An 11,168-nucleotide genomic window follows, 5' to 3' on the forward strand; every position below is an offset into this window, starting at 1 on the left:
TTCAGTCGTACAGTCGAGTCCAACTCTTCGCGACCCCATGGACCACATCACACCAGGCCCTCCTGTCTTCCATTGTGCTCTGAAGTTTGCTTAATTTCATGTTTGTTGCATCTATGACACTGTCTAACTATCTCATCCTTTGCCATCCCCGTCTTCTTTGACCTTCAATCTTTCCCAGCATCAGGGTCTTCTCCAGTGAGTGCTCCCGTCTCATTTGGTGGCCAAAGTATTTGAGCTTCAGTTTCATTATCTGGCCTTCCAGGGAACAGTCCGGGTTGATTTCTTTTAGGATTGACTGATTTGTTCTTCTTGCAGTCCAAGGGACTCTCAAGAGTCTTCTCCAGCACCATAGTTCAAAAGAATCTATTCTTCGGCGCTCGGCCTTCCTTATAGTCCAACTCTCGCAGCTATACATGACTACTGGAAATACCATTGCTTTCACCATGCGGACTTTTGTTGGCAGGGTGATGTCTCTACTTTTTATCATGCTGTTTAGGTTCGCCATTGCTTTCCTCCCAAGGAGCAGGCGTCTTTTAATTTCATGGCTGCTGTCACAGTCTGCGGTGATCTGGGATCCCAGGAACGTGAAGTCTGTCACTACTTCCACGATTTCCCCTTCTATTTGCCAAGGAGTGATGGGGCCGGATGCCATGATCTTAGTTTTTTTTTATTTTGAGCTTCAAGACCACTTTTGCGCTCTCTTTTACCCTGAGCAAGAGGCTCTTTAGGTCCTCTTCACTTTCTGCCATTAGAGTGGTATCGTCTGCATATCTGAGGTTGTTGATCTTTTCCCCAGCAATCTTAATTCCCGCTTGTGATTCATCCAGGCCAGTACCACTGTAATGCTGTTCAATTTAAGTACAGAGACACTGAAGCATGCTTCACTGGGGTTTTGAAGCAGAGAATCAAAAAGATTGCTTTAAAAAAATAGCTAGGTCTGACAGCCACCACAACCACCATGCTTGCCTTCAAAGCAAAGCACTAACAGAACTGTTTCTCACATGCAGCCTCCAGAACACAATCCTATTTAACTTAGGCTATGAACTAGTGACTGCATAGAACTTATTTTTGCCTCCCATCTAACGTTTAAAGCAAGAATGGAGACAAAGCTAATCACACAGGAGAAATTCTAACTAATTCTAGAAGAAAAAAATCTAGTTTGTTAGTTTATAAGCTACTAAAAAGCAAGAGGTGATGATTACCATGATAGCACTGATTTGCCTCCACTCCTCTCAGAATTCATAATTCATTCTCCATACCTAAAAGCAAGAAAACTGGATGCCTTTTTACATCCAGGATTATGTAAACACATTTAAACACATAAGGCATAGTTAAGCTTACAATTTAGCAACCAACATATGTATTATTGGTAAAGCAATCTTTTCATTCTTTACTTTAAACCTCCAATGAAGCATGCTTCCATGTCTCTGAATTTAAATTGAACAAAAGTGCAATTCTAAGCAAGTTACTCTGGTGACTACTGAAATCAATATGCCAGGATGGGAGGAAACCTACATAGGACTGTACAGTCAGAAGACTAATCCTCATTCCATGTATTCCAAGGGAAGATTTTTGAAAGTATACCTACATATACTTGTGTCAGTCATCAACAACCAGAAGTGATCCTACTCTGGTCCAGTTTACAAAACAGTCTGACTGACCACCTAGAAGAGATTCTCACTCACCACCATCAATTAAGTGGCTATTTGCAAGCCTAGAATAATCATCACATGTTATTACATTAGTCACAACCATCCTAAACAAGAAGTTAATAGTCATATGTTCTAAGAGAAGTGGGAACGCATTGTAGTAGAGACAGGTAATTTCACAAAAAGATATCCATTAAAATAAGAACTTTTTCTCTTTCCAGTGCCATTAAAGATAAAGATGTCCCACATCTCTACAGCACTCTATCCTAGGCTTCTAAGTGCACATTAGAAGCAGGAAACCAGCCAGGGAGGCAGTGGGGCCCTTGGATGACCAAGGGGTAAAAGAGTACTGAAGGATGATAGGGAATTGCCTAGAAGCTGAATGCATTTTTTGCCTCTGTCTTCACTGTGGAAGATGAGAAGTGCTTGCCCACTCCAGGACCGCTGATTTCAGGAGGGGTGTTAAACGACCTGAGTCAGATTGAGGTGACGAGAGAGGTCCTACGACTGATAGCTTAAAAATTGATAAATCATCAGGCCTGGATGGCATACATCCGAGAGTTCTGAAAGAACTCAAATGTGAACTTGTGGATCTCTTGACAAAAATATGTAATCTTTTGTTAAAATCTGCCTCCATTCCTGAAGACTGGAAGGTAGCTAATCTCACTCCCATCTTTAAAAAGGGTTCCAGAGGAGATCCGGGAAATTATAGGCCAGTCAGTCTGACGTCAATACCCAGTAAGTTGGTGGAAATTCTTATTAAGGGAAAGAATTAGTAGCACATTGATGAACAAAAACTATTGAGGCAGACTCATCATGGGTTCTGTAAGGGAAGACCTTGTCTCACTAACCTGTTAGCGTTCTTTGAGGGAGTGAACAAACATGTGGACAAGGGGGACCCAATAGATGTTGTTTACCTTGACTTCCAGAAAGCTTTTGATAAAGTTCCTCATCAAAGGCTCCTAAGTAAGCTCAATAGTCACGGGATAAAAGGACAAGTCCTCTTGTGGTTCAAAAACTGGCTAATAGGAAACAAAGAGTGAGTATAAATGGGAAATTTTCTCAGTGGAGGGTGGCAAGCACTGGGTCCAATGCTTTTTAACTTGTTTGTTAATGATTTGGAGTTGGAAGTAAGCAATGAAGTGGCTAAATTTGCAGATAACACAAAATTGTTCAGGGTGGTGAAAACCAGGGAGGATTGTGAGGCAGACCAAAGGGATCTGTCAAGGATGGGTGTGTGGGCATCAACGTGGCAAATGGGGTTCAATGTGGCCAAGTACAAAGTGAGGCACATTGGAGCTAAAAATCCTAACGATAAATACACGTTGATGGGGTCCGAACTGGCAGAGACTGACCAAGAGAGAGATCTTGAAGTCGTAGTAGATAACTCACTGAAAATGTCGAGACAGTGTGCGACTGCAATAAAAAAGGCCAACACTATGCTGGGGATTATTAGGAAGGGAATTGAACACAAATCAGCCAGTACCATAATGCCCCTGTATAAATCGATAGTCCGACCTCATTTGGAATACTGTGTACAGTTCTGGTCACCACACCTCAAAAAGGATATTATAGCATTGGGGAAAGTGCAGAAAAAGGCAACTAGAATGATAAAAGGGTTGGAACACATTGCCTATGAAGAAAGGTTAAAACGCTTGGGGCTCTTTAGCTTGGAGAAACGATGGCTGAGAGGTGACATGATCGAGCTTTACAAGATTATGATTGGGACAGAGCAGGTAGAGAAAGAAGTACTTTTCTCCCTTTCTCACAATACAAGAACTCGTGGGCACTCAATGAAATTGCGGAGCAGTCGGGTTAGAACAGATAAAAGAAAGTACTTCTTCACCCAAAGAGTGATTAACACATGGAATTCACTGGCTTCAAGAGGGTATTGGATAAACATATGGAACAGAGGTCCATCAGTGTCTCTTAGCCACAAGGTATAGATAGGAACTCTTGGTCTGCTACAAGTGATGCTCTGTATTCTTGGTGCTTGGGGGGGGGAGTGTCCTGGCCCCACTGCTGGACCTCCTGATGGAACCTGGTATTTTTGGCCGTTGTGTGACGGTGTGTTGGCCTGATCCAGCATTGGCTTCTCATATGTTCTTATGTTCAAATGAAAAAATACTTTGATTTTCATAGAACTGACCATTGGACATTTACCATGAAGGGTCCTTCTCCTCTAAGGAAAGGATGACATCTTGGTGGTGGTGGGTGATCCCCACCATCCTATCAGGAAGGCAGGAACTATATTTATCCTCTTCAGTTCTGGTAACTCCGAAACGCAGTAACAAGGTAACTCCTACTCTATGATAACCAAACTTGAGGAACAGTAACAGGAAACCAGGAGAATCGAAGTAAGAGAAATCATAAAGAAATCAAGGTACATACAAGGAAGGTGGCCTATACTGATGATGGACTTCAGGTGGGACAAGACGTCCCCCTTTCCTCAGAGAAGAAGGACCCTTCCTGAATGGTCTCCCTGCTGGTCCAGTCTGCCTAAACGCTAGTTTTTCCTCCAACCATGCTAGGATCTTGATGGCTTCCTTGTGAAGTCCTGATGATCTGGAATCCCCCCTGCTTGTTGAGGTACACCTTGGCTGAGATACTGTCTGTTCGTACCAATATGTGTTTGCCTACTATCTGTGTGCTAAAGTGAAGCAGGGCAAGGGAGATCGCTCGGAGTTCTAGCAGGTTGATGGGAAGACAGGTCTCGCTTCTGGACCTGTGGCCCTGAATCTGCATCCATCTAGCATTGGTCCCCATCCCAACAGACTAGCGTCCGTGAAGAGTTGCTTCTTTGTAGGAATGTATTACTTTTTTCCTTGGAGAAAGCTGGTCATTCTTGTCTACCAAGTCGGGCTGGATTTGACATCTAGTGGAACCTGGATGGGAAGGTCTTTTTTCATAATCTGAAGTTGAAAGGCCTCGGGAGTAGTTGCAGTGGTCTTGCATGCAGCCTCACTGGACTGCATCAGTGCTTGAGATTAACATCCCCATTAGTTTGGCCAGCGCCATCAGAGAGGATGAAAGGCTTCTGATGACCACTTCCGACATTTCTCTGGTCTTCTGAGGGGTTTTTTCTTCATCAGGAAGAGACAGCTGGTTGTGATTACTTCCAGATGTTCTGTTTTCTGGGTCAGCTGTAAGGAGCTTTTCTGAAGGTTGACAAGAAAGCCGTGAACTGGAAGGCAATGAATGGTCTTCTGTGTGTCCAAACGGGACTTGGCTTTGGAGCCTGATCTGATCAGCAGATCATCCAAGTAAGAGTGGATGTGGATGCCCTGTTCCCTTAAATGAACAACTGGGTTGATCAGAATCTTGGAGAAGCCTCTTGGGACGGTGAAGAGGCCAAATGGGAGGGCTCAAATTGCAGATGTAGTCTTCCAAAGGAAAACATCAAAAAACTTCTGTGTGGGGAAAATACTGAAGATAGGCCTCCGTGAAGTCTATAATGTGAGGAATTCTCCCAGTTGAAAGGCTTCTGTTATCAACCTGAGAGTTTCCATGCAGAAGTGCCTCAACCTGATGAATTTGTTTAGGAACCTGAGATCTCATATTGCTCTCAATACCCATTCATTTTTGGGACTGTGAAGAAGATGAAATAAACTTCCCGGCCCTTCTCCACTAGAGGTACAAGTTCTACTGTTCGAATGCTGAGCAGGTGCTGGATCGCCTTGAATGTTATGCATTGCTTTGTCTGGTTCTTATGCACGGGGGAGGCAACGAATCAATCCGATGGGATTCTGGCGAACTCTACGGAGTAGCCTTGCGAGACTTTCTGTTGCCCAGGAGTCTGCATGAGAGTTGATCCAAGTATCTCAAAAAAGAAGTAGCCGTCCCCCCATCAGAATGCTCAGCCAGTCACGCTTTTGGGAACTTGTTGTCACGATCTGTTCTGTTGGTTCTATTTGCTGGTTGAATCAAGGATTGAATGGTCCTCTTCTAATTGCTTGTCTGGAGGACCCCCAGACTGGTTGTCTGGTCTCCTGCTTAAATCTGGGTAAGGTGTGCTGCAAATGAAAGGTGTGGCTGCTGAAGGTTCTCCTATCGGGCATCTGAGCGTCTTGGGCATTGCTTTCTTTCTATCCCTGGTTTCAATCAGGATTTTATAGAGAGCATCTCCAAATAGCCTATCACCTTGAAGTGAGTAGGCTGAAACAATATTTTTGGAGTGGAGATCTGCTTGCCACACCCGTAACCACAACACTCTCCTCAATCCTGCTGCAGAAGCCATGGCTCTTGAAGAGAAGGTCAGGACATTTAGGGTGGCATCTGCTGTAAACGCAGCCTTCAGGATTCTATTGGCCCCTTCTAGTAGTCTTCGATTGTTCTCTGGGAGAAGTTGGATCAGCTTCCAAGCCAAACTATGGCTGCGCTGGATGCAATGAAGGCCTTCATGGCAGTGGCTTTGTGTGCCTTTTCAAGGCAGCGTCTGTTCTCTTGTCCAAGCTATCTTGGAGACCAGATGATTGTAGAGCTGTGACAGGAGCATCCACCAAGGGACCTGCAAATTCTCATCTGTAAAGGCTGGTAATGCATACAGTTTTTTGACAAAACTCGGAAACTGCCAGTTAGCCATGGGCTTAGCCCATTCTGCCTTAAATTGTCTTTCAAAAGATTCAGGAAAGGGAAATACTCTCTGATGTGGAGTATCTAGGGCAAAATTCCTTATTCCCTCTGGGTATTTGACCCGGGAGATGTGGGGTCATTCTCTAAGGGGGACTCTTTGAGAGTTAGAGATGGCAGAGTCTTAGCCAGCAAGTACTGGTAGTCTTCAGGCTTAAAGCAACAAACAGATTGTTCAGGACCGTTAATCTCCTCATCATCTTCTGATAAAAGAATTCCCCCTCTTCTCTGTCTTCCCTGAGAAGATCTCACCCTCCCAGTGGGTCTCCCTATTTCTTTTTCTACCAAAGGATTGTTTTTGGGCTGCCTTGGTTGGACATTGGGCACCCTTGTTGTAATTGATAACCTTATGCCTTGAAGGGGGGGGGGGCAAGAGGGAATCCAAGGGAGCCATCTTGGAATTTAAGCCTTCTTGGTGGTAAGTTAAAAATTTCCTCCCTCATGGTTTGCCTTATCATATTCATGAAGTCTGAGAAATATTCCCAGGGCCAAGCACATTACTCATCTGTAGAGGGGTGCTGGGTTGTGCCGCTGAGTTCTGCCCCAAAGGAGGCAAACCTGTGTTCGTTTCTCCCAGGGAAGAATTGGCTTCAGCATCCCTGGCATGGGGAATCAGAGCCTGTATAGAACCTCTGCCCACCAAAATAGGTGCTTCAAAATGGCCACCACTGGAAACTGCCAGGTTGGAGTGGGCTTTCAATTCCAAGGCAGGTTTCAGCAAGTGGCGCTTTTTTGTGTGCTTTTGAACCACTGGGATGGTCAGTTTGTCAGAGTGAGCTTGAGCAAGCAGAGAACTAGGCATGCTGGCTCCCGATGCCTCCTGCTCTACAGGGACGGCTGGGAGTGGAGCAACTGTCTCCCATCTTTGAAGTCAGACGGAAATGGCCGTCACAGCTCACTGAGTCTCCTGCAGATTAAGTCATCTTTGGAAGGAAAGGAGAGGAGAGAAGACTCAGAGGATAAGTTAGAGTTCGGAAAACAGAGAAGCAGAAGGTAAGTATTAGGAAAGGAAAGAAAGAGGAACAGAAAAAACTCTACAGGCAAAAATTAGAAGGCTAAACCTGGTAAGAACTGCTCTCCCTGTTGAGGCAGGAAAAGAACTGAAGAGGCAGGAGACTCCCACCAGACAGGAAGAAGAATAATCTAGTTCCTGATAGGAATCACCCACCAACAACAAGATGTAGAACTTGCGTGAGGTAGAACAGGGCACCCGGACTGTTTTGTGTAACTCTTATTTCCACATACTTCACTATAACATTATTTTGAAGGGCCAGGATATTTACCAGTAGTCATTTAAGTTTGAATGGCATTTCACAAGTTAATGCTATTATACATGCAAAACACTAGATAGACAGATGGATAGATACTCTGCCAGTAGAAAATACACACATCATAAGCACAGTAGCAATGCAAAAATACACTAATATACTTGGAATGAAATTAATAAAATGCTGCATTATAAACAATTTCTACAACATATTAATTGTAGAAAGTTTAAAATGTACTAAACAGTATTTCCACAGTCAGCATTATGTTTTCAAGAACTACAAATCTCTATGTTTCAACTGATTGCCTCACATTTGCTTAAGATCTGCAATAGGGCTCCCCAGCATGGTACCCCTGGGCACCACGCACCTGCCAAGTGTTTTTAGAAAGTGGGTGGGACTAGGAGGGAATTTTATTCAGCGGGGCTTTTAACTGGCTGTGCAAATTATTAAGAAAATGCTTCAGCAATAGCTGCCACCATTGTTCTCTCTAAGCTGAGTTAGTGTGAGCTAGCTCACAGTTTTTTAGCCTCCAGCGCACACATTTTTGTCTTAGCTCAGGAAGGACGGATCCAGAGCAAACTAATTTATGCAGCAGCCAAATCACCTGCTCACAACTTTAATGCCAGCAGCTCAGAAAGTAGAATTTTTGCTCACAGGACTCCACAGCTTAGAGGGAGCATTGGCTGCCACCACAGCCTAAGGATCTTCACTGTATGACTGACAATAAGCCACACAAAATCATAGAATCATAGAATTGGAAGGGACCTACAGGGTCACCTAGTCCAATCCCCTGCACAATGGAGGAAATTCACAAATACCTCCCCCACACACACCCCCAGTGACCGCTGTTCCACACCAAGAAGATGACAAAAAACCTCCAGGATCTCCAGTCAAATTGGCCTGTATGCAAGAAAATGTTTTTAAACAACATGTTCATTTTAAAAGGCATACTGTTACACAGAACACCTGCCTTCAATTCTGAAGAGTTACTATTGGAGTTACACAGGACCTCACTCACTCAGATTCTGTGGTTGGCTCCATCTCCTTCGGCAGCCATTTGGTGGTTGGCTCCACCATCAAATGTTAAAATTCCAAAGGAGCCCACAGGCTCAAAAAGGCTGGGGAACCCCAGCACTCATGAACCTCCACAAGTGATTTCTAAGACACTTTTTGTCATCTAAGTGGGGGAATAATTTTTAGACATATAGCCAAGACCCTTACCTATTCGTACTGTTCACATAAAAGACAGTTTCTCAATACAGGTCTCAAAAGAGCTCATTTTCAAAGTCGTAATGCCAAGTGTAAAATCCGAACTAATGTTATAATTTATTTACTCAGTCTTAGCAGCATATTCCAACCTAGTGTTGCCTGCATAAAATATGCCATATATTCTCTGGAATACTTATTAACTTCCAAATTAAAGTTATATAAACAATCCCCATATTTCCTCCCAATTGGAACAGTAATAAGCCACAGACATCACTTACCAATGCAAGCATTGAGAAACAGCCAGTCAGTCTTCTTCATTCTGTTTTTTATTTGCTTTAGTTTTTTGAAGTCAACCTCAAGTTCTTCTTTGCTGCCAACAGCTCCAGCCAGTTCAATTCTCTGAAAGTCCATTTTTACTTCAGATTCCCGTTTGGTTGTGGGAGGGGATCTTCTTTGGCTATTACCACTACTACAACTTCCCCTCCATCGAGTTCTGTCTTGCTCATTGATTATTGATGAAGCTTCTTCTGTTTCTGCCAATTCTATTGCTTCGATGTTGTTAGGTCTAGGATGATCACACACAACACATTTTCTGGCTTTAGCCCAATTTTCATATGTACAAACAGAACAAGTCCAGTGCTGTGTCCTCATGTTTAATTTATTTCTATCATTGTACTCCTCACAAGGATCCACAGGAAATGGAGCTGGTCTTGAACCAGAACCTGAAGACTGAGGGGATTCTGTGGGACTCCTGGTCCTACGCTGAGACAAGCACTGAGTGCATCTTATTGCACGAGGCCAGTTCAAATATGTGCACATGTGGCATGACCACTTATTTGTACTTTCCATACTGTAGGATGATTTAACTCTTGGTCTTGCGCTGGAATCTGGACATATCAAAGGGCTGCTGCCTCCTTCAATACTTGCAGGATCCCAGTCTCTACCAACATCACTTGAACCACTTTTAAAGGGATCTTCTGTGATAATAGTTCCACTAGGTCTCTGAGCACGGCACATGGTACACTTGATTGCAGATGGCCAGTTTTCGTATGTACAATACTCACAAGCCCATTTTATTCCACGTTCTGTCATCCTGCACTCCTTAAGGGTACCACGCAGAAAGCTTTAAAAGAACAAGAATAAATCTATTAGTACATTATGAACTAGTGAGATCTTTGCAGGGAAAAAAATCTGGTATCAAGTTATATGTGATGCTCAGCACCCATCAACAACACCACAGGATTATAAATTGTGAAAAAGTACTTGAAAGCATCTTTGATCAAAAAAGGCAATAAAACTCCAAAGTTAGGAAGATACTTTCCAAACTATTCCCAAATTCTTATCTAAAAGAGGCCCACTTGGTCAAGCTGGAATAGTTAGACTTAACAGGTAAAGTGTTCAGACTTGTGGGCACAGGAATTAGAGTACAGAGATCAATTCAAAGTAGGTATACTATTCCCCAGGTGGGGGCGGGGGATTCCCTGCTTTCGGTGGCTCCTGGCCCACCACCGGCTGGCTAGCCAGCAGGAGGACGTACTGACATCACCAGAAGTGACATCAGCATGTTGGTGACGTCACGGGAGGCACTCTGCTTTTTGGGCAAAATTCTGTGTTTTAAGGTTGTTTTTACCATAGCCTTCTGCCCAAAAGGCAGATCATGCCCCCCCCCCATATCCCCCTGCTGGCGCGACAAGGGGACCTGGCAGCCCTAGTTCAAAGTAATCCTAAAGCTTTCAGTTTTATGAGGGCCTGCAAGTTTTTCATGTAACATTCGGGGTGGGGTAAGGACACAATATGTACATGTATTTCTGCATTTTTAGACAGCTATACAGTTTAAATCAAATTGCTCCATTTGCTTTCTTCCCTACTGAAGAATATATTTCACCTTCATGCTCTCTCAGGCCTTGTCCTCATCAGTAGAAATTTGCCATGAATGACTGACAGCAAGCCCTATGTAAACAGCTTTTCCTGAAACTAATACGATAATATGAATACTTGCTACAAGATGACCCTAGAATATAGAAACGCGTGCTTGGTATACCAACCACACTTCAGCTCATTTTGCCTATTTAAAAAAGTATTTCTGATCTACTGTAAAGAAAATATTTATTTGCCATGTCTACAGTTTAAACAGAGATACATCAATTGAAATGCCACAAACATCAGCATCGGACTCCAAACTGCATTATGCACATAAATAAAACCAATTTCTCACCACATCCTCAGAACACCCAACACTTTCACTATCTAGATAAGCATGTGCGAGGCTGATTCCGATGGATGGTACTTGCCTGTGGCAGAGAGGATATTTGTCGCCTTATCTGACCAGGTAAATAAGCTTTGAGGTGTTTGAGAACCCAGCCCCACCCACCCCCTTTTTTTTTAACAAAAATAGGTTGGAGATTGTCTTCTG

The 11,168-nt window shown here is 43.5% G+C and overlaps 1 protein-coding gene across 1 annotated transcript in view; it reads right to left on the reverse strand.

The window, feature by feature from the left end:
* ZRANB1 (zinc finger, RAN-binding domain containing 1) overlaps positions 1 to 11,168 on the reverse strand; it is a 78,196-nt gene that overhangs the window by 51,205 nt on the left and 15,823 nt on the right. Inside the window, exon 2 of the mRNA XM_015422192.1 lies at positions 9,034 to 9,878. Within this exon, the coding sequence (XP_015277678.1) occupies positions 9,034 to 9,847 (814 nt within the window). The 5' untranslated portion in view covers positions 9,848 to 9,878. The remainder of the gene's footprint in view (positions 1 to 9,033; positions 9,879 to 11,168) is intronic.

This window comes from Gekko japonicus, unplaced genomic scaffold (assembly GCF_001447785.1).
Source record: "Gekko japonicus isolate JY-2015 unplaced genomic scaffold, Gekko_japonicus_V1.1 scaffold415, whole genome shotgun sequence".
In the NCBI taxonomy this organism is placed as follows: domain Eukaryota; kingdom Metazoa; phylum Chordata; class Lepidosauria; order Squamata; family Gekkonidae; genus Gekko; species Gekko japonicus.